Source organism: Myiozetetes cayanensis, unplaced genomic scaffold, assembly GCF_022539395.1.
Source record: "Myiozetetes cayanensis isolate MyiCay16 unplaced genomic scaffold, myiCay2020 scf2-11, whole genome shotgun sequence".
Taxonomy (NCBI): Eukaryota; Metazoa; Chordata; class Aves; order Passeriformes; family Tyrannidae; genus Myiozetetes; species Myiozetetes cayanensis.
In genome coordinates this window covers 10,611,471-10,635,647 of record NW_026087411.1, presented here as the reverse complement: position 1 = coordinate 10,635,647, position 24,177 = coordinate 10,611,471, and the positions used below count along the sequence as shown (strand labels likewise).

Below are 24,177 nucleotides of genomic sequence, written 5' to 3'. Positions count from 1 at the left end.
CAGCAAATAAAAGCCAAACCATTATACCCAAACAGTCAGCATAAAGGCAAACCGGAGCATGTGTAGGCTGATTAAATGGGGTATATTTAATTTTCCTTTCAGCCACAGAAACTTGAGGGTGCCAGCTGCTGAAATTCACAGAAGACAGGACGTAGTGAGAGCCACAGTGATCCAGGGAAATGAAGCCTGGGGTGGCTCTTAAAAGAAATCTGAAGGGAAAAGAACTGAAGTGTTACTGTTTATGTCTGTGATCCCGAAGATGCTGCCGTTTTCTCTCATGAAATTATTTTAAAACTCATACATTTTGGCAAATGAGACTCAAATAAATACATAAAAATAGAGAGAGTAAACTGATACAAGGGGATATCAAAACCTAGGGCAAGAAGTGGTGATATTGAAAGAATAATGGGCAGGAAAAGTCCAGAGAGATTGGGAAAGACTTTGAAGTCAGTGAGTGGCAGCTGCTGCTCAGGGAGATAAAGCTCTGATGAACTTTGGTGATTGCACAGCAGAGGTTGCCCTTTGCTTCCACACTGGCTCAGAAACAGGTCCTGCCCTCTTAATCTCAATTTTGTACCAAAGAGTCAGAGCCAATATTTGTATCTTGCAGTGTGGAGACATAAAAGGGAGTGGATTTGAGACACAGGTTCAGACCCATGGCCCTTATTTTCTGAAAAACCCTCTGAGAGCATTCCTTATGCTCTGATTCCTTATTCCTCTGAGAGCATTCCTTGTGCTCACTGGCACCTTGACAGTAGCCTTATATATATATATTTATTTTTATATATATATAATTTCTTTACTGTCTCCAAAGTATGCTGGCCAAATTCTTGACTACTGGTGCAGGAGTTCTCTAAGAACTAATATTTCTTAAGCATTGCTTCCCTCCTTCCTGAAAAGGGCCTGTATCAATTCTAAGAAAAAACTCGCGGTGAAAGCAGCTCTGGGTTTGTCTGACTCAGGTTAAAAATCTGTTAATAATTATACTTGAAAAATGTCTTAATTGGAAGAATAGTTTCAAGCGTTTGAGCCATCATTCCCATCCCCTTTTCTACTGCTTCCTTCCCAGACATCACAAGGGTTAACAGAAAACCTTTCCCTTTCTCTCAGGAAACATTTCACTCTTTGTGTCTGAACACATGGAGAGGCTTCTTGCTACTTCCAAATCTGAATATTTAAAATAAGGGAAGGGAAAATCAAGTGACGCTGTCTTATAAATATCAAAGCCACTTACTTGTTTCATCTGCTGCCTGGAAAATAGTCAGTTTTCTTGGTATTTTGTACCTGAGCAATAGAATTCTTCAAAGATTTTAAGGGCTTATTTCCAGCTCCTTTTGAATCAGCTTTTACAAAAATCTATACTTTCCTCTAAATAGCATTTCTTTCTTCACAAGCCCATGTTAAAATGTCACACCTTTGCAAAAGAAATATGTCAGGAACAGGTCCATTAAAGCAAGGAAAAAACCCAACTGGTTTTCTTCATGTGAAAGTCTGTAGTGTAAAGAGTTCTTGGAGTAGCTGTAAATGTAATTAAAAGTCCTTTGAAAACCAAAGTAAACCCCAAGTGAAGTTGGTGGGCACCTTTGCTGTGAATTTGCAGGGTGCTGATTTTAATGGGTAGGATGGCACCACACTGGGATGTGAAATACCTGGATGGCACTAGAACTGGTGTCCCAAAGCCATGGCTGTTGTGCAGGTCAGCGGGGCACCCCACACATGCATTCCCAGGGGCTGCAAGGTGACATTTGAGAGCAAATCCTTGCTTTGAGAGCAGGCTGGACACTTGAACAGTGTGGCAGCAGGAGCAGGGCAGTGATCCTTGCCCTGCACTCAGCACTGTGCTGTGCCCAGCTCTGGGCCCCTCAGCTCAGGAGGACATGGAGCGGCTGGAGCAGGTCCAGAGAAGAACAACCAGGCTGGGGAAAGGGACTGGAGCTCAAGTGCTGTGAGGAGAGGCTGGGGGTGTTTAGTCTGGAGAAGAGGAGGCTCGGGGGTGATCTCATGACTCTCTGCAACTCCCTGACAGGAGGGGGGGCGGGCAGGTGATCTCTTCTCCCAGGAACCAGCAGTAGGACAAGAGGGCTCGGTCTCAGGCTGTGCCAGGGGAGGTTTAGGTTGGAACCACCAAGAATACAAATATTAGAGCTACTTTTTAACAGAGCTTAATTTTGCTGAATTATCTTGTACATATTTTATCCTATGTTATGGTTTGCTGCATGGGCTGTGTTAACATTCAGCATCTCTTAAGTCTTCTTGCACAGTGCTTCCCTTAATGGCATTAATTTAGAACTTGGAAGCTTTTTTAAGCAATCTTCTAGAAACCTACCTGGAAAAGTCCTTCCTGTTTTGGTTTTCTTTTTTTCCCTTTCTTTTTTTTTTTCCCCTGTGTGTGGCTGTGTTGTTTTTAAAAGCAAAAGAGAATTTACCTGACAGTTGATCTAATAAAATATGCTCTCATCAGGTGTTTGCTTCACTGCTGCTGACACTTGATCTGAGGGGAAGCAACTTGTTGAGCTGCTCTCAGCTTGAAAAAAATAACAACTTGTTTTTCAATGGACATTTGTTTTCCTTTGGAACAGTAAGTGAATTTCATGGTGAGTGTTCCCCTCACAGAACATGGCCAACAGTGAGAACTGCACCATCATTTTCCTTCATTTCTAGGAAGAATAGCATGACATAAAAAGATTAAGGATCAAGCTTCCAAAGTTTGAAGGCTGAGCAAGGATAAAATGAAGAACGTGGACATTCCATTTTATTTAGGGCTGGCAGAGAAAAGCTGGATCACACGAGGCTGTAACCTCTTCAGTGGTGCAGAATGGTAGAAGAAATCAAGACAGTAAATCTGTGACATGAAGGTGTGTTTGCTAAAGGTTCCAGCAGAGTAGTGGGCTGCGGCAAACTGATTTGAGAGCTGTAGTAAAGTTTATTTGGGTCACTTGTCCTCACTTATCTGTAATTTAAATTTTCTCCATTATGATTTAAATTTCTCATTCTTTTGTATTAACACTGAAAATCCCAGCAGTGGAAGGGTGGGGTTTTTTGTTTGGTTGTAATGATTAAGATTTTTTTTTTTTATAATCCATTTGAAACATGAGTATAATTGTGTTTTTGGATAAGCTCCTGCAGTATCTCATTAGAACTGCAGGAACAGCTCTCAGCAGGTCACGTTTGTGGGGAGGTGACATCCCCTGTAGCCTGGAAGGCTCTGTCTCTATAGTGAGTTTCCTACCGTTCAGGAGATTTACACCTGGCCAGTAGCCTGGTTAAAAAAACAGATTAGAAACTTGATAAGCCAGCAATAAATTTCTTCTGGGAATCCTGCCCAGGAGGTTGCTCAAACACCACTTCCATTCACCGCTTGTTTCGTCAGCACAGGTTGTTTTTTTTCCAAGGGAAGAAGATGTAAAGCTGGACTTTTTTGTTTCCCAGTGTTACATTTATCCCTCTTTCAAAACGTTGTTGTTCCCTTCTTCCAGCAGCTTAGTTCTGAGATGTGATTGAAAACAAAATCAAAAGAGACATTTAAAAATTTTGCTGGGGATTTACTCCCTGTTGCTACTTGTGCTTGCGCAGTGAGTTGCCACCTGCAGCCACAGAAAGGGGCAAATGCCACTACCACATATAAAGATAATACCCAGATCATACTTCCAATATAAGTTATGTTATATAAATATAAATATATATATGTTATTATAGATATGTAAATAGTACACAGTATTCTCAAAGGATTCTGGATTGCCAAAGACACAAATTTAAGTCCTTTTTTTTCAGAAAAGCCCGCTGAGCAAATAAAATAAACCCCGACCTATTTAAGTATCTAAATGGTATGGAAAATACGGAAAAGGGGAAAAGAGAGGGCTGTAGATGACTTTGACCCTGCCTTGCTCATGCTCTGTAGTCTCAGGTAGGTGCCAGCTTGTGCCACGTGGCCTTGCATTACTGCTATTTTGGGGAATCATTAATTTAAGTATTCAGGCTGACTGCAGGCACTATTGATCCCTCTATTTATAATACCAATCCATTACAGACAAGATTTTTATCTGAAGGGGGTTTGGTTTGGTTTGTGGGGTAAGTTTATCCAGCGTGTGTGTGTGTTAGGAGTCACTGTCACTCCAGGTCACCTTGCTGGCAGAGCTGCTCCGAAGGTGTCATTCCACAGACTTAGAAGATTTTTTCAAAGCACGATTTTCTATCAGAAGTTTCCCTTGAAAAGTTAAATATAACAGGAAATTACAGAAAGCTTCCACAGGCATTTTGTAGTAATATTAAAAAAATAGAACTAAACCTCAAGCCTTTTCTTACTTTCTGTGAAACCAACAGGGTAATGTTGAATATTGCATAAATATTGCATATACATTGCAAAGCATAGAAAGGCAGCAAGCCACCTTAGGATCTATTTATGTACAATAATCAGGCTAGACCAGAGGGAATAAAGAAGTAAATATATATATGCAAGAAAGGGAAAGTCTGTTCCTATTAATGCAATGAGGTTATGTGCTTCATCACTTCAGAGTCTATTTAGATGTGTAAGTATGTAAGTTTTATTCCTCTTTCTAAAAATCATTCCAAGAAAAACAGGCTTCTGCTGTGTGTTAATACTTGCAGTGAGGCAGGAGTTGTTTTTGGGAATATAAGGAAAATGAAATTCAGTAGAATTTTAGAGAAGCAAAAGAGAGAAAAACTCAATTTACTGAGTTGAGGGAATGACATTGAAATTCAGGATTCTTGATCTCTCTTATCATGAGAGTTCTTCAGGTTTTGTTTGTTTCCTTATTTCCTCTTAAAGGATAGAGGGAAAAAGGAGGGGGTGTGTGTGAAAGAACTCAAGAACTGCAAGGCATTAATGCTTTATAACATGTGCTGTAAAGCAGAACTGAGTTGCAGAGCTGAATGATGATTTATTGTTGGAGGTCAGGTCAAGTTGTCTGTGCTTGATGCTCCAGCCTGTTGCACAGAGCAGGAATCGTGTATGCTTCTGGATAACCAATTTTAGCAAGTTGCAGCATCAGGGATTTAATGAGCATCTCCTGATCCAAAACCCTTAAATCCTTCCAGCTTTAGACTAAACCCTGGATTCATCCCTCTTCCTAAAGGGCTGCCCTCTCAGCCCTCTCCCCGGCTGCTGCTCCTTGCTGGCCATTGATCACCGTTCACCTTGGCTTCGCACTGGGAAAACAACAGCTCCGCGCCTGGGCTGGGAGACAAAAGGGCGGCTCAGACACTCAGAGGTCACAAAGGCCACATTTCTCACTGTCTAGTGTATGTAAATGTGCTAAATCACCCATAGGCTGGTATTCACGTTCTGAGCTAGTGTGGTCTGATACTGCTCCTCGCTGATGTTGCGCCTCACTGGTTCCTCTTGTCAGAAGGACCATTTATTTGCCTTTCACTGATGTTTTCTGTGGGAGAGACACGGATCAGTAACTGTTGGGTGGGAAGCACCTTGTGTGTGTGCAGGGCAGGCTGTGCCGACCCCGCCGTGGCTGCGGTGCCGCCGTGTCCCTCACGGCAGCCCCTGGAGCCCTCACGGGGCAGCCCCGGAGCAGCTGCCGCTCAAAGGCAGCGGGAAAACTTCCCCCCCCACAGCTCCGGGAGCCCCTCAGAGCCTCAGCCCGGCAGGGACAGCGGGAACACCGCCCCCCGCCCCGCCCTGGAGCCCCGGAGTGGCCGGGGGGGCAGAGGGGCCCGGGGGGTGTCCAGGGGGACCGGAGCGATGAACCCAAAGGCGTGTGCTCCCCACGCGGTGCCGGCCCTGCCATCGGGACACCGAGAGCTGCTCTGCCACAAGGTGCTCGTGGGAGCTGTGCGACCTGCCCGCCCTCTTTCTCCTCCTTCTCTCTTCCTGTCCCTCTGCTTCTTTTTGCTCTTTTTTTGATGTTCTGGGTAGTTTAAAGCCGGAGGGATTGGATTTGGACTGGGTGTTGTGGATCAGTCTGTGCTGGGTGGGTTCTGTGGTGGAGTGCTTTGTCAGGATTGTGTGGTGCCCTTTGGAACTTGTGCCAAGTTCCCCTATTTTCTCTCCTGAGTTATCAGTACAAGTGTGTGGCTTATTCTCTTGAGCTATCTCGAATTACTAAAGAACCCTATATCTGTATTTTAAAGTAAAACTCTTGGCTGAGCCCGTGAGCTTGCGGCCCCAGGGCTGGGGTATTACATGTGGGCAGCTGCTTTACATGATTTGGTTTGACTGATAAGATTGAATAGAAATACATTACAAATCACTGCATAAGCACTGGGCTACTGTTCTAAAATACTCCACCTTCAACAACAGAAATATTGTAAAGCTATTTAATTCTGACTTGAAGTTACATCTTTAACTCTGTCGTTATGCAAACTGTGCATTTAAAACCCAGTGTCGAATGATGATGTTTTGGGGGAGTGACATTTAGGATATTCTTATCTTTGCAGAATATTCCTTTCCAATTTTGCTTGTGTTGTAACTATTTGTTTTTCCAAGGATGTGTTGGAAAGGATCCAAATGGATAAAGTGTAGCCTCAGTGCACAAAATATTTTTAATTCCCTTTTCAAAAAAACAGTGGACTTAATAAGCTTTTAGAAATATTTTGGTCAAACCCTGAGAATTCATAGTTTTGCTCAGTCAAATACTCCACTGGGGATCCTTGGGAAATGCAGGAAAGGGGGGAGCACAAAGTGTGGCCTGGAGTTTGTGAAGGACTTTCCAGCCTCCTGTCCACACTTCTGGTGAGCAGCCTGGGTGCCAAACCTGTTTACTCGACTTCTCCCAACTAAAATTTGATTTTTAGAATTAACTGACTGCTTGGGTAGTTTATACACATCAAAATGTGGTTTATTTTCCACTGCCTTGAAGGCTGTTTTATCCTTCTGGTTGGAAAGCCTCTTATCTAAATGAAACAACCTTAAATTGTTGGATGTAGTTCATTAAATTCTTGGATAACTAGGAGTCTCTCTGGCACTTAGCAAGTGATATTAGGAAGAGAAATGCTGATCCACCTCCTAAATATAAGAAATTGAATTCTTTGCAAGCTGCCATGGTTTGTACAAGACACATTTAAAAACAATTAGTAACTGTTAAACTTCCTCTGCCAATTTTCGCCCTTTCTCAAATCCTGCAAATCCAGGATAACCTCTTTGAATTGAGGAGAGTTGTTAAGTTTGTGAGTTGGTGCAGAATTCCTGTTGTCTCTCCATTTCTGTGTGTCATCAGATATTGGTGCTTAGACAAGGGTCGTGTGAGGTTTTGAGGTGGCAAATCTCCTGTAGCTCCTTGCATTTCCCCAGATGTTTATGCTGTGGAAAAGAGCCATGGGTGGATATCAGGGATACGCTTGTGGTTTTATCTGCAGAGGTGTTCACAGAGTTAACATCTGCTTTTCAAAGAGCAACAGCTACCGGTGCTTTTCCTGTGATTCAGGAGAAAAACTGATGGAAATGGAGAAGCTGGAAGGACCAAACTGGGTGTAGTTGTCTTAATCCATCTTATCTGCAGGAGTGTAGGCAGAGACGTGTATTTATGAATGAATTTTGCTTCTGTAACACTTGTGAATAATTCAGATACCCTGAGTTGCTCACTGCACCAAATGTCTGCATCTGGATTTTGCTTCGTGTACACCTCATGCCACATAGACAGGTTTCCTTTTGGGACCATTTCCATCACTTTCTCCTCACACTGATTTTTCCTCCTCCTTATCTTGGCATTCTCACACTGGTTGGCTGCTCACAGCCATGTAGTACTCAGAGTTTTCATCAGCACTGTTCTCTGAGTTGATGTGTTATGTTTTTCAAATCTGATCTCAGATTGATCCAGCCACCCTTTTTTATGTTCCCTTCATCAATAAGTTCTCAAAACCAAAGAGTACAAAACAAATGCCTTAAAATAATGTCTCCATGGCATCCTTTGAAGAATCCCTCTCTGCAGCTGCTTGCCAAAGACATTAGTGCTTGGATGTTCCTTTCCTAGCACTGACTGAACAGGTTTCCTGTCCTTTCACAGGTGGTAAAATGGATCTGTCATAAAACCACCCAAATCCAGTTTCTGCATTTATTCATTGTTTTCTCTCTCTTCAGTCAGAAAAACATATTTTTAGTTCTTACTCATACTCCTTGTAGATTTTACTTTCAGAAGTCATGTTGTCTACTAAAACAGGACTCTATTTTTTCTGGTAGATACTTATTTTTAAAAGTTAAAATGTACTTAGGGAAAATCATTCCTCTCTGGAGTAAACTGAAGCCAACCAACTTGCGGAAAGCAATCTTATATAATTTGTTTTCATTACGTTACTTCCTCTCCCTTAACTTTACCATCCCAAGCAGTGGCACCTGCTGTATGATTGTGCCATGGTTTTTTAGGTGGTTTCATGGCTGTTGTCACCTTTTCAGAGTCAAGGCACCATCCAGCTGTTGAGAGCTAATTTGGCACCAATATTCAGATGTCAAGTGTCTACATATAGTTCTGCCTCTGAGTTCCTGCAGCTGATGTAATAAGAGGCAGTGAAGGTTTGTGACAGGTGGCAGAGCAGGAGAACTCCTCGTTGTCCACCAGGAGTTAATTGGATGTACCACTAAGAGCCTGTAGTAAGCTCATGGACTGATTTGCAGGAGCTGAGTATCTGCTGCAGTCCAAGAAGGAAACAATTATGACTCTCGTTGCATCATCATTGAGATGGTTTATTTTCCTTTCCAATGCTGCAAATGAGTTTCCTAGAATTAAATACTTAAAGGTAATGGGAGCCGTGAGTGTTTACAATAATTAAAATCAGGTAAATTGAAACCTTTAGCATCAAGCATCCCACATGACTCTGTAATTGAAAAAAAAATTACAGCAAAACATGTCTCTCAGACAGGTAAGGCAGAACAAAATATTGCTTAGCGTGGCAGTCTTCTTTTTTAGTTTGTTTTCTGGTGTTTTTCTCTCCTGATGAGCCTGAAACGTTTCAATAATAAACAGCTCGTTAGTCAGATGTTTTCAGTTACAGCTCTTGTGTTTCATCTGCTGTGTTTGTAGGGGTGGGTAGTTGGTGCATCCAGCATTCCAGACCGTCTGGATGTACATGTTCCCATCAGCTAAAAAAAAAAAAAAAGCCATTAAAATGCAAGTGATTGTGCTGCAGCCCTCCTGGAGCTCTCCAAAGCAGCGAGGTGGGCATTCAGGCAGTGCCTCTCATTCAGCTCGTCTCAAGCATCTCAGATTGTTACAAATGACATATAAATGAGTAGCTGATTGTACCTCAACCTCTGAAGCAACCCTATTAAAATAGCTCTACACAGCAACCCCGAATTGGGAGAACAATGCATACGAGATTTTATAGATAAGTGAAAATTAAGCTGCCGTTCCAGCTCTTCCTGCCCTGGGCTCTCTTGAAACTCACTGTAGAAATCATTCCATTCGTGGACTTTTTTATAGCTTTTTCAATGGTCTCCTACAGCCCAAAGAAAACGAGTTAATAAAAGTGACATGAAAATGAGAGAAGTTTCTTTTCACCGCAGTCTCTTCATCTCTGCCTTTAAAATCACGCCGAAGAAAATCTCACAGTGTTTTTTGAGGAAGGAAAAGCAGCCAGGGGGGAAGTTGTGTGTGTGTGTGCTTAAAGGTCATTTTGAAAATAATGAGCCATCTGCGGCTGATAAAAACGGGTAAAAAAATGTTTGTGAGTTAGGAAACATCTAGAAGGAGATTGGGCCTGGTTGTAGCTTCTTGGTATTTTGCCTTTTTGTAGTTGTCACATAAATTAAGGTTTACCCCGTGAGAGGTGAAGTTCTTTTGTGTTAATCACGACCTCATCCAGAAGGACTGAGAAATACCACGGTTGGTCTGATTTTACTTAGATGGTTTATACTTGTGGCTGGTTGGTTTTTTAGAACACACACTCTTGCAAACAGTTTGAAACTTAAATACCATGAACCTGGAAGAAAAATCGTGAGAAATACGAAACATGAAGAAAGAGAATTAAAAAAAATGTTCCAGCTGAGTATTTGCTTAATGTTTGTCGTGAGAGTATGAGAGACCCAGGGAAGCTGGATTTGGATCACTTGAACTATGGGAAAGGTCAGAAAAAGAGGAATGGTATGTTTTAAGCAGGCACATATTCCGTCTTCCTCAAAAGTTGTACATCACGGAAAAAGAAGTAGCTTTTCTCTTCTTCATAAGGTGTTGCTGGTAAACTTGACGTATTGACATTCTTACTTCAGGCATGGAATTGGATTTGGCTATTTTGGGAAAGTCAACTCTTACTCTGCAGTAGGTGTTTCACAGAGAAGGTTAATCAGGATTGACTGATGGGTGATTTGTGGTGTCCTTTCATCTGTGGTAGTGCCTGTGGGAAGAATAGCCCTCGGTTCTCAGTGTCATCTGAGGCAGTGTTGTTGTTGCACAGGTCCGGTGTGATCCATCCTAGGAGTCAGTGGATCCTTTGGATCCCCTTCTGCAGGCACTGCCTCTTTGTCTGAAGCGTTTCGGACTCCTTTTAGCTCAGACTGTGTTATCCTCCAGAAATATTCCACCCCGTTAGCTGAGCAGATGGTCAAGCTGAGACCAGTTTAGATAAGTGAGAGCATTTTTTAAAGCAGCATCCTTGTGTTTTGTACACACTGCCCGAGTTTGCACAGAGATGATGTCTCGATGACTGGGGTGTTTAAACAAGAAACCGGCTCTATTTCTGTGCATAGGTAGCTATGGTGATATCCTGATACATTTGGAATCCATTCTGAAACCTAGGAGGGAAAAGGAGTTTCAAAGGGAGAAGTATTTGCAAATATTTTGGTGATATACAGATCTGAAACTCGTCTGTGAAACGTGTGAAGGCATTATTTGTGTTAAGGCCATAATGCAGTGTTTATCTTTATTGGGCTCAATGTACTTCTGGTTTAATGGCAGTGAATTTGGTAAGAATAACTTGATACAAAATGAATCCATTTAAATATCAAACTTCCTGTGTATTCTGTGTAATTAGAGAAGAGAGAGTTTGGAGAACACTGTTTTGAATATCTTTGATGTAGTAATTGGAGTTTATTCATTTCACATGACTGTCATTGAGACAGACAGACACAATCCTGTCACTGGGTTTTTGTAGGTATGATTCCCATGTATGGACATTCTCCTTAATCAGTGAAAGGGATTCCTGAAACACAGACTTGAGAGCTGTGACTTCAATCTCAACAAGGCAAGGAAAGAAGGAAGACGTGTTCCTTTGAAGGATGAGTCTGTCAATCCACTTGATGGGAAGTTCTGAGCCCTCTCCTGTGGCTTGGTGTGACAGAAAGGGTGTTTGAAGCAGCTCTGAGGTCTGGGTGGGGGGTTGTTGGCAGTGAATTTAAGCCAGTTAGCAGGAACGTTTTGTCTGCAGCCCTTCACTGCTGCTCTGGAAGCGGTGCAGAGTGATGAGCCCTCTGGGGTGGGACACTTGCTGTGGGATTGTCTCACCTGCAGCCCAGACATGTCCTGGAACCAGCAACACCTGTGCCTTGTTCCTTTTGGAGGCAGAGAGCAGGCTCCAGGTGGGAAAATCCTCCCTGGCTGACCCAGGGAGGGGGGCAGACACTTCCCTAGGGAGGTGCTGCACTCCTCGCTTGGCTGGGCCCGAAGGGAGACCACTGGACAGGATGAAGCACTGTAGATACAAAGATGAGAAGCAACAATTAGGGATCTCCATGGGCCCAAGAAGTATTGCAGACCAGAGCTGGGTGCTTTGGCTACCACAGGTGGTGCAAAACCATTGTAACAGAGCCTTAGAGAGCAGTTCCTGCCCTGAGTTGGTCTCCTGTGCTGGGCAGCGCTGCAGGGTTTGGTTGGATCACTCCAGTCATCAGTGGGGGGAAGTGGTCTGGTTTTGAGAGTCACTTAGGATTTATTTATGCTACCCCTAAACCAGCAACTTACCCACTGCTTAAAGGGTTAAGAAGCTGGTATTTTGGTATCTGGGTCAAATACATATCCATGCTGGCCATACGTGCATGTCCATACGTTTGTGTTGATAGGCAGTCTGTGATAAAGCATTCTTGCAGATAAGATGCTTTTCTATTTGAAGAAAATCTGTGGGAGTTCTGCCTCTGACAGAGTTGCAATGTAAAGTCCTATTTTAGCAAGGTTCTTCACTTAATTTAAGCTCAAACTCGAGTGTTTCCTGGAAAACTCTTTGCATATGTAGCTATCTAATTATGCTTCTTTCCCCCCTGTATTCCCTCTCCTGGGATACGTAAAGAGCTAGGAAAATAGAAGTGCAGTTTGGAGTGTTGGGAAATCTTGTTCTGAAGAGAAAGAAACTGAGATGAGAGGCTGTAGCCATTTCTGTTTCCAGTCTCTCCTGAAGCTATCAGGACATAACTATAACCTTCTGGGATTGTGGTTGTAGAGTCCAGGGAATTTTAAAACACCCTTATAGCTATGAATGTAAGTTAGAAATCAACAGCAAAATGTATTATTAGTGTTAGTTTTCAGGAAAGAAAAACTTTAAAGAGCTGGTGATTCTAATAAAAGATGTTAGGGCATTTGTTGTACTGTGCAGAGCACACACCAACTGGGATTTTGGGGTTAAGAGCTGCACTTAAATACACCATCCACAGTGGAAAGGAGCTCTCACTGAGGTTGGCAGCAGTGTGGCTGAGTTGCCTCTTTAAATTTACATTATTCTTATGATTTCCAGCAAAATCTTAACAGGAGGAAGTTTTGGAAGTCTGATTGAAATCTGTGTTTATCTTTCTGTCCACAGAATCTTGGTTTCTAACAAAATATCATTACCGTGCCTTTGTTCATGAAAATTGCAGGAATACCTTAAGCTTTTTTAATTATTATTATTTTATTTTAGGTTTCTGACTTCTTTTTTTTTCCCCCTATTTTCTCATTTTGTTTCAGGTTGATTTAAGGTATGGTTTTCTTTGATAATTTTCTCAAGACAGCAGAACCAAACAGAGAAGGTTTTTTTACCAAATGAGCAGACAGTCCTCTGACCAGCTCTAGCCTTAATCTGACCTGACTAAATTTGATTTTTAATAGATTCTAAAGATCTTTGGCTGCCAATGCCATCCTTGTGAGCAGGCAAATACGGAAGAGGTGACAAGTTCCATCTCCCTCTGGGAATGTCAACCCTTGAGGCACAGAAGTGTCCCATCCAAAACACTGGTTTTCCTGACCTGGTTCCAGGGTCAGTCCTTGAGCTGAAGCTGCTTCTGGACTTCAGTGGAGGAGAAAAAAAACAAGCTGCCCCTCAGGCCTTTTGACTGAAAGAGTCAAAAAGATACTCCTCTGTCAGAAAGCATCAAAATGTTTTGATGTTTTCTGACATCAGTTAATGCCAGAAATGATTACCCTACAAAGTGAACTCTGAGCTATGTGGGTATGGCCAATGTCCTGCTCTTTATTGGGCATCCCATGGACGTGTTCCCAAACCTGACAGAACTTCAGCAGCTCAGGTGTTCCAAAAGTTACTGTAATCAATAGTAAATAGGCATAATTCTTCTGAATATCTGCTAAATTTGGTCTTGCTGCTTGGTTGGTGGTTTTTTTTATTTTTCCATGTGCTTTCCTATCATCTCCACAGGGAAACTCACTGACATTTTAAAAGGCCTTTGATTCATAGAGCTTTGATAGTCTTCAAGATGTTGATAAAGAATATTTTGCTCATCTCCTTAGGAGTGTCTGCAGCTAATTGTGGTAATAAGGGAGCAGAGCTGTTCATGTGGAGAGGTTAACAGTGTGCTTTGGTACCCTGAGTTTGAGAACTTCACATCTAAGGACTAAATAATATGACCTGGATCATCAGCTAAGGGATAAGTTGTTCTTAGCAAGTGCATCTGTCACCCTAAAAGGGCAAATACACGCATGGCAGGGGTCAAAAAGGCTGTGGATCACATTGGTATCAAAATTATTCTTTTTCAGTGAACTTGAAAATAAAAAAAATTTTTAAAAATATATTAATAAAATATCTATATTAAGTCTGTGGAGCACCCAGCAGGTTGCACTGAGAGAGCCCAGGACACGGTGTGTGCCCTCTGTCAGCAGGTGCTGGATGAGGACAGGAGAATGCGTTGCTGGAAAGGACTCTCTGCTTCAAACTTGGTCAGACAAGTCTTGAACAGACTAGAGGAGTTCAGCGTTTGAGTCATTCAAACCCGGCAGCCCAAAAGGGATGGGCTGTCTAATTTCTTGCCTTTAAAACCTGGAGAAAACGTCTTTGATTTGGAAAACCAAATTCATAGTCGCACTTACTTGATTTGCCACTTACTCTGCACGTCTAGAAACCTTCCTGAGCCAGTCCCAGATAACTCCCCTTTTGATGAATTTGCTTTGAAAAAGCGTCCCATTTCAAATATGTTTCTTTTCTTTCCCTCTGGTGCGTGCCTAATGCCTCTCTCCCTCAGTCTGACTGGAGGCTGATTCATCACTGACACATCCTGTGGTTGACTGTAAACACGAAAAGAAGAAGGTTATCAGCTCTCCTCCTTTGTTGGTGTGATTGCCGTCCATCATCGGGAGGGAAACTGTGAGCCAGAGGTTCAGCCAGGGAGAGGAGGAGAGGAATGACAATTCCCTGGAAGAGAGTGAAGCCAGATAGACAACCCTGCTCCTTTGAGCTCACAGAGGACGGTGCCGTTCCCAGACAGGCCCTTGAGCGGACACATTTATCTGTCTGACTCTGGGGAGAGTGAAGAGTAGATGAATTCTCATCTCCCACAGACATAAAACAAAGCTTTGGAACTTCCAGCCTGTAAATAAAAAAGGAAAGTAACCCATCTAGTAATACACCAACTTGGCAACTTCAGGGCATTTCTGGTGCTCTTCTCCCACATCTAAATGAGACCCTTTTTTTTTGACTCCTCATCTCTGGAACACAACTACTGTTTTTATATCCCTCTCGTGTTTTTCTCTTCCGTGAAAGCCTGTGATTAACTTGTTTACCCATGAAACTGTCTTTGTCTGGGAGCACAATCCTATTCCTTCCTCACAGAGCCCTGAAACGGGATCATTCTCTCTGTTTTCCCGCAACACTTGCCATCATACCCAGTATTTAGGAGCTTTATAAGACAGCCTTGTGCTTTCTTTGCAGTTTCTTTGCATCATCCTCCAAAATGCTTTCCTGACCCTGGTGAGGTACTTGGTGAACATACCCTTAAACTCCACTGCCCACAAGCAGCTGTGTCACAGTCAGGAGATGACCTTTAGACTGAGGTCTGGTTGATACAGAATTTCCTCTGAGATCCATGAAAAAATGACACTTTTTATCATCTTGGTACCCTCTTACCTTAAATTTAATTTGTATCAGTTGGTGGAAATTTAGATACTTATTCAAGAAGTACCATAAACACTAAACATGCAGCCAGTGGAGGGAAAAGATTCATGGGAGAGCGAAACTTAAACTGCAGGATATTTTTGTGTCACTTTTGAAATAATTTGAGCTCTACACAGAGTCTCTTCCCGTGGGGGTTCTGTTTGCTGCCATTTGCCAGTATTTGCACGAGACTGAAAAATCTTGCCTTTTAGGAAACCTGAGCTTTCAGATTATACTGTGTCTTTTCAAAGGATTGAATGCAGCCACACAGGGCATCTTTTCATCTCTCTCTACCTTTATAAACTTCATCCTGAGGCCAAGGAGCAAGTGGTTTTCTCAGCTTGAGAAACACCGAGTGCATTTCTTGGAAAAGCTGCAGCCTGATAGGAATGGAACCGAGTTGAGTCACAAAGTAACCTGAAATTTTTACTCAAACCCTCGTGTTGCCAGTGAAGCTGTGAGGTTCAGCCTGTTAACAGGTGATAAAAGTATTTTAATTTATCTTTCCTTCACAGAAATGTTGTGCAGTCATTTCTGTATCAAGCACTGGAACAGGGTGCCCAGGGAAGGGGTTGAGTCACCGTCCTCGGAGGGATTTAATAGACCATGTGGGGCTTGGGGACGTGGTTTAGTGATGGGGGGAGAGGTGGGCTCAATGACCTTAAAGGTGTTTCCCAACCTGAATGATTCTACATTGGATATAAAATGTAAAAAAAAAAAAAGAAGAAGACTAAAACCTAAACCTAAATGGAATATATCTAATAATTTAAATAGTACATGCTGTTTTGAACATGAAAAAGAAAGAGGAGGTCACTAAAATTCCACCTTTTGTTTCATAGTGTTTAGGACAGTTAATTCCGGGAGTCTTCTTAACTCCTTAGGAAAAACCAAGTTCTTCTTTTTAGTTTTATCTAAAATCCACAAAAATCGCAGAGAATCTCTCTGCTGAGGCTGGTGGCCTCACAGGATAACACACATTGTGTTATCCTGACGAGCAGCACAGCTCGTGTGTGCTGAACTTCTGTGGCAAAATGACTGGAAATAGGAATGTGCAGCCATCAGCTGGGCAGCTCTTAGTCTGTGCAGTACCAAAGCTGAGCTCAGAGGCTTTGAAGGATTTACAGCAGTGATTTTCTTTCTATTCTGGGTTAATAACTTCAAATATTGTAATGAGTAATTAAGCGCATCAGAAGCAGGTACCATCACGTTAAAAATGTTCAAAACAACACAAATTTTCGAAATAGAAGTGATTGCCAAAATAACCACCTCTTTTGGTATAAGTATTTGCAAAAGATTTGTAATTATTTCCTCACGTGTTCACCTGCAGGATCCAAAGCTGCGCGAACTGTTGGATGCCGGGAACGCGGGAGGCCGGCTGGAAAATCGGATGATCACCGTTGTCTATGGGCCAGACCTGGTCAACATATCCTACTTGAACCTGGTGGCGTTCCAGGAGGATATAGCAAAGGTAATACACGCTCTGCAATCTTCTTTTTTTTCCCCATGAGTTCATTCAGCAAGGTTCAGGCCCCAGAATGAGTGCTCACCTTCCAGAACGTTGCCACAGAACCCAAGTAATCCTTGTGAAAATAATGGTACACAAATTTTTACTCCCAGCACCCATCAATCCATTTCAGTAATTATCACCCTTTTGTGCCTGTTCTAAGTGTGTGCAGATCATCTGCAAGAACTCAGTAGGTAAATGGTCTGACTTTCTGAGGTTGGCCTGTGCCAGAGTGGTGGGAATCTGCAGCTCTCCTTTTGTGCACTGGGGAGTGTCAGCAATCAGGCACCTCCTTCACCTCTGAGCACAGACGGAAACGTTCACCTGTGGAAGGTCATTTTTAAGCATCACATTCTGCCTCACTGATGGCCCCTGGTAAGGATTGTGTAGTCAACAGCACTACCTTAGCAAAGCATCTTTTCCATGCAGGGATCCAGTTCCTTCGCTTCTGTCCAACACACAACATGAAACACAGCTGTGTGTGCCAAGCAGGTTACAATTCATATTAGTTTGGGGTTGTTTTTTTTTCTCCTTCTTCCACTTTCTGTATGTTTCTATGCAATTTACTGAAGCGGGAGCTCTTTGCTTTATCTGTTTCGAACTGACATTCCAAATCTGCTCCTATTTCCACTTCCATCCCCGTGGGTACACTGATTCCCACCCCCAGATAACCATGCTCACAACACTCTTGGATATGTGCATTTTTGCACCCTTGAGTTCACCAGATTGTGCTAAGAAGAAAGATTCTCTGTAGCCTGCTGTGATTTAACAGCAGCGGGGAGTTGTTTTGTCACCTCACAGGCAGCAAGGACTGTGAGACCAGGTGCCAAAAGGTCATAGTGTGAAAGCCTTCAGCTAGGGGAGGATATTTTTGCTTGCCAAGTTTCTGTCTCTGCCAAACTTCTTTAGCCACTTGGTCAGCTTGGTAAAAAATCACAATTTTCGGTCTTGCTGTAGTATGAAAGAATAGAAACCAAATGAGTTTGTGGCGGTCCCTGGGCAGCTGAGCAGGGGGTGCTGTTCTCAGGCTTGGAAATGCAGAGCCACGCTCTGCAGGGGTGGGGGAGGAATCCTAACACTGAAAACGATGGAAACAACTCTTCAGGGAAAGAAAAAGGAGCTGAGCTTGTGATAGGAAGCAAAAAGGTGTGCTGAAGCTTTTCCAGCAGGAACTGTTAGCCCTTATCAGGGAACAGGGAAAATAACCCAAATCAGAAGTTGTATGTCCTCCTCCTGCACCTTCCTGGCCAGGCAGCTGCCAGTGAACCATAATCTATTTGCTAAAACAGCACAGAAATTGGTATTTTAGGACTATTTTCTGTTTGAGAATGGAACCTTAAAACACAGTAGATAAAATTGTGTTTAGTAAAAGCTTGGCTGCTCTAAATCTTGAGTAACTCCTAAGAGTCTAAGCCTTGCTTTTCATTTCTAGAGGCAGGAGAGCAAATAAGTGAATATTTGATCAGTTGGGCACTGTGGCCTGGGGGTGCAGTTTTCAAAGCATTGCAGATTAGCTGTGCTTGCTTTGAGGTCATGTTCAATATCCTGATTGTCTGAATGAAAACAGTTTTGATCACTGTTGAATGCAGCTAAAAATTCCTCTTTTCTTTTAACCTGTCTTCCAACTTCAAATGAGCCAGGCCACAGGCTCTGGTCCTTATTCTCTCCCAGACCCATGCAGTGACTCAGAGAAGCTGCAATAAATGAGCACATAAGGCACAAATCATCCCTTCAGGGAGCTCTGGGAAGGAATGTCAGTACAAGATGTTTTCAATGCCACACGTCCAATTTTGACCCTTCCTCCTTCTGACGTTCCAGGGAAAGCAAGTGCCAGTGGAAATCTCCCCCACCTTTCCTTTTCAGTGCATGAATATTTGGTTTTGTTAACCCTGCATTTGTGATACCTTATTTTTCAAGTTGTGTGGCTGGTGTTGACCAGGCAGAGTAAACTGTAGTGCTGTTAATGAGGCAGTTTAAATTATTCAGTTAGGGTTTTTTTTCCCCTTTACAGAGGACTTCCTTCTCTGCTACAAACTCTGTTTGCCACATCCACTGGCCAAATTATGGGAAAATTAGGAAAATACGAGTCCTGGGTTATTCAACTTCCCTCAGGTGCACTAGATAGGTGGAAATGAGACTCTGCTGGGCTAAGGTTTATTTGTGAGCATCCACACAGTGCTGCAGAAACCAGGATAAAGACAGGTTTATTCTCAAACCCTGTTCTGAGCAGGTGCTCTTTTTCTCTGTCCCCATTCCCAACCTATCAACCTCTGTCTGCTCTACAGTATTCCATTCTCTTCCCAAATCCAGTGGCTTTTTTTTCCCCATCTCTTTCCCTCTCTTTTGTGGCTCTCGTGCCAGCCCTGTTCTTGCTGCATGGCCAGTCCTGGCTGTACAGGCCCCTCTCCAGAGCCCAGGGAGATCTGGTTCTCCTCGGTTTGATAAGCTTTGGATGAAATCCATCCCCAGGAGCTGATGAATTCCTCCATGAGGAAAATGGTGTCATCAAAGATGATTCACCAGTCACACTATATTGTGCTTTCCAGCATACATCTTTATTTTTCTAGCTTCCCCAGATCAGTGGAATAAAATGCTGAAGCAAACCATATAAATTCACATCCACTTGATGTGTTTTTTTTTTAAATAAAATTCATAGGGAAATGAGAGTGTAGAATTTCAGCAGCTTGCTTTGTTAACCTCCCACCGAAAAGAACTGTGAGAGGAACATTGCCTTCACACATAGTCAGTTCTGATTTGAAGGAAGTGTTCTCAAGGCTCTGTGCTGTCTTTTCTTATGAAAAGGTCTCCTCTCTTGTGTTGTGCTCCGTGTCTTGGTTGGTGTCCTGATGCATGCAATGGAAGAGAGAAATCACTTCGCTCAGCAACACACCTACGATGAACTGCTGCTTATATTCCCCTGCCAGAGCACAGAGCAGCGACAGAACTCCTTAGTAAAGCTCTCAGGGGTGATGTAAAATGAATTAACAGGATGCAGCCAAGAGGGGATCGAGGTCGGGGAGCTCGTAATACGTGGATGGGACTTGCCTGGAGTTGGGTATCAGAAGGCTGGGTCCCTCCACTACCATACAGGATCAGAGCCTGGGTTTGTTGGCACTGGTGCATTCCTATTACAAAAAACTCCCAGATTTGTGTTTTCCTTTTGTGTTGTGTCTGTCCAGGAGTCTCCCACAGTGATCCAGGGGCTGTTTTAACCTCTCTGCTTTAGGCTGTTTTCTTCCCCCCTACACCAGTTCCTACCCCTGGAGTGCTCCTGTGGAGTGGCTGCCACAGAGTCAGTCAGAGGGTGGGCTTTGCTCTCTTACCCTGCAGCAACCCCAAGGAAACAGGGCCATTTGGTGGCTAAAGCAGCAAGAGACACATCTTGGCTCACAGCTTGATCCAGGCCCATCAAAGGCAGGCCCAAGCATCTCCTTTATCTCCTTGGGTCTGTGCTCCAAGCTCTTGTTTCCTCTCCTGCCGAGGGTTCGCTGGAAAGATGATGTGACCCTTGGCAGGCTTGTCTGATCCTGCCTTTTTTGGCTGTGGCTCTGTGGTGGCTGGAATGACGACCCTGAAATGGGAGAGACAATGAGCAAGTGGTGCTTGTGACTCGTCACAGGTAGCCCTTAGAATGTCTGCGGAGAGCCAGGCAGAGCTGGGAAAGGGACATGTTGATACAAATAATGCATGTGACAGGCACATAATGAATGAGTTCCTTTTACATTCCTGTCAACAAGCACTCAGACAATGAGGAGGAAGAGCTGGGGGGTGGGATACTCCTGAAGTGCCCCGCTCCTGTTTTCTACCCGGTGTTTTGGTTTCTAAGCCGGCACGACCAGCGAGATCAAAACAAAAGTCTATCAAGATCTGTTGAAAGCCAACATATTTTCAATTTCCAAATAGTATTTTGTGTTGCCATTAATCTCTGTAGCCCTTAGTGTCAGAGGGAGAAGTTTGAGCTGCTATTATTAGGGCCTAAACAAAGCAGTGTTTACAAGACAAGCCTATTTTGAGCCTGGAAAAATGAGTTGCCAAGAAGAAAAACAGATGCTGCACTTAATATGCTTTCTGTTCCAAGAGTCACAGCGAAGCAGTTGTGTTACTCAGGGACCAGACTCCTCCTCCTCTGCTTTCTCACACCCCTGATTTCTTCAAATCAGACCTAAGAAGGAAAAAACAATTAAAGAAGGAAAATGGAAGTGGCCACGAGAAGCTGGAGGGGAGGGTTATCTCAGCAACGCTGGTTTGCCTCCAGAACAATTCTGCTTGATGTAGGGATGCTGCTTTGACTGGAAGTCAGTTATACTTATCATTGTCCTTTTTTTGTCAGAATGAAATCCCCCCCCCTTTGTTTTTTTTCATATTTCCTCAAGAAAAAGAAAAACCAAGGAGAAGGGAATACCTCTCAAAGAGTGTGAGAGAGGCTGTGTGGCAAAGGGAATTTTGGATTTGGGCTTTCATGAAAGGAAATGTGTTTTTAGTTTCAAAGCAAACTCGGAAAACTTCATTAAGTAAGGCAGTGTTTGCAAAGGCATTGCTTGTTCTCATCCCTTGGTTTTAAAAAGGTGAAATGAAGCCAATCCCAAAGCACAGCTGTGATTAAAGAGGTTTGCAATGAGAGGTTGTAAATAAGCACGGAGTTAGCAAGGAAAAACGTGCTGAAGTTGTCAATGAAAAGCTTCAGGAGAGACCTGCAAAGGAGGACAAGCAGTGAGAGCTTAAACTCCACAAAATAGTCCTGGCTCAGCCATGCTGGGAACACAGGAAAGGTCAGGGACCTGAGGGAAGCACTTCAGCAATGTGCACAGAAATGAGCAAATAAGTCAGGAGAATAAAGGGAGGGAAAGTGAGGGAGAGCCATGGGAAGAGCAGAGCCTGCAGGCAGAGATGGGAAGTTTCTGGTGAGCAGCTGGAGGACAGATGATCAAAGGGCTGGAACACCTTCCCTATGGAGACAGGCTGAGAGAGCTGGGGCTGTTCAGCCTGGAGAAGAGGAGGATCCAGGTGCGACCTTCTGGCACCTTCCAGTACCTTCCAGGGGCTCCAGGAGAGCTGGAGAGGGGCTTTGAGCGAGGGTGTGTAGGGACAGGACAAGGGGGGATGGCTTTAAACTGTCAGAGGGCAGGGTTAGATCAGCTGTTGGGAAGATATTCTTCCCTGTGAGGGTGTGAGGCCCTGGCACAGGTTGCCCAGAGAAACCGTGGCTGTTCCATCCCTGGAAGTGTCCAAGGCCAGGCTGGACGGGGCCCTGAGCAACCTGGTCTGGTGGAAGGTTCTGCAGGTGGAACCAGGTGCTCTTGATGGTCCTTTCCAACCCAAACAACTCTGTGATCCCGTGACATTTATTCCCTACATCAGGGTAAAAATAGGGAAAAATAACCTACTGAGGGATAGGATCGCTGTAAGGATGTACAGTAGGGGGAAAGAGCAGCTCTGTTTGGAGTTGCACCTTCCTTGCACATCAGAGTAATTCAGAAGTATTCCTACACATTTCTGCTGGTTGGGGTTTTCTCAAGCTTGTTTTCTCGTGTTGGATGGTAAGATCTTGGATCAAGTGAGTCCTTTAATTTGTTACAGTCTTCATTTTCTTGCAGCACGAGCAAATCGGGTCTCTCCGACAAGGAGGGGAAGCCGTAATTGGAAAAATCCAGTTCAGACTTTTAATGAGGCGCTTTTTACCGACAGGACGGTTTCCAAAAATATATTGCACTGTGCAAGTAAACATCCCAACTAAGCCTCACTTAACCGTGTTTTCCCTCTGTAGGAATGGTCGGATGAAGTGTTCAGTTTGGCAACAAATCTGCTGGCACAGAACATGTCAAGGGACGCGTTTCTGGAAAAAGCGTAAGTGGCCATCGAGTCTAAAGCCGTGGGTGTTGCTCTTTTCCCTGCGTCATTGTCCTCCTCCTTTGTTAGTCACATTGTCAGCTATTGTTTCTGCTTTGATGGCTCCACACTTCTGTAAACACAGCCGTCCTTTCTTGTGGTTTTAGAAAGCCTGCTATCTAGGGGTCGTTTAAACAGAAATCTCCTTAGGGCTCTTCTTGCAAGCTACTAAATCCTTGCAGGAAAAACAGAATTAAATGCTGTCCTCCCCCTGTATAGATGAGTTGTTGCTTCAGCTGTAGCATGAAGCTCTCTATTCAAAATGAAAGAATATTCTGGACTCACTTGTTTCTGGTTTATTTTCCTTTTTTCTGCCACTGATTAAAGATGTGAGAAATGCCAGAAGTCCATTTTCCTCTGTCTGATCTCTCTGGGTTGCATGGGGTTCAGAGGGAAGCTGGGAAGGAGTTCATTCATCTGGGTGGCTTGGCAGAGTGTGCAGATTAGGAGTTGCTGTCAACAAAGTAGAAAAGCTGTTTATGAGAATGTTTGGGGTGGAACACAGGCCTGAAAGGAGAGAGAGCTAAATCTGAGATAAGTTATTCTCAGCTGATGATCAGTGCACGGGCTGAGGGAGTTTTGTGGAAGTGATGGCTTTGAGAACAGCTTGGCAGAGCCTGCCAGAAAGTGCTGGTGCTGAACTGGGGTACTTGCTGGCCCTTTGGGGTTCTAAAAGAAGAGATGAACCCTCCCCTATGAGTTGATTGATTAAAGTCAGCTTAGGGTCTCCCCCAAACATCTTTTAATTTCTGCCTGCAGGCAGAGGCTCAGTTCAGCTAAATACTACGCTGGGCCTTAGGTTCCTAAAACAGCCTCCATCCAGAAAAGAAGTTAACCCACCCTTTTCCCAGCCTTTCTGAGGCTGTGCATGCTCAATTTCCTTAGGTGCATCCATACTTAACCAAAAAGTTCCCAAGTGCTTAACTCTAATCCCATATATTCATTCATAGGTGCATTTTCTGGGAAGGAGGGGGGTGTGGATATGTTTTCCTCTCACAAGGTTTACTGTGGTACAGCTGAAGTCAGCAGAAGTTCCTGAGAAAACTTTGAAGGCTGGACATTGCTGGAGCCACAGCTTTGTGTCTCCTGACACCGTGTCAGCCAGTGGCACATTAGGGAAACCAGAAAGAAATGGATGGAAACACTGAACGTTTCCTTTTGGCTCTGCACGTGTGCAGTGGAGAACCTGTTCCTCTGAGCCGGTGACTTCCCTCAGCTCCATAGGCTGTAGGTGGTGGATGAGTTTGGGGAGTGATTTGATACTGTTTCCTTGCCTCTTAGCACCCAAATTCCCAGGTGGCCAGTGGGCTCTGCTGGCAGGTCCGGAGTGGCAAGTGGCTGTGCCTAACGGGCCTTTTCCTGTCCAATCCCGAGGAGGAACGTGTTATCCCACGGTGCAGGAGGGCCAGTCTGACTTGGAGCTGTTCTTTGGCACTTGTTCAGGCAATATTAATTACAGATGAAGTCACTGGACACATTGCATAGATTCAGTAGCAGGCAAGCATGGCATTCCTGTGTCTTTTCCCACTAATTAATTAATCACTTGG

General features: G+C 43.7%; 1 protein-coding gene across 4 annotated transcripts in view; it reads left to right on the top strand.

Annotated features, from left to right (window-relative positions):
* The window catches only part of PLCB1 (phospholipase C beta 1), a 317,877-nt gene that overhangs the window by 170,577 nt on the left and 123,123 nt on the right, over positions 1-24,177 (top strand). For all 4 annotated transcript variants that reach the window (XM_050316645.1, XM_050316644.1, XM_050316647.1 and 1 more), the window contains exons 4-5: positions 16,568-16,708; positions 22,509-22,588. In XM_050316645.1, the coding sequence (XP_050172602.1) occupies positions 16,568-16,708; positions 22,509-22,588 (221 nt within the window). The remainder of the gene's footprint in view (positions 1-16,567; positions 16,709-22,508; positions 22,589-24,177) is intronic.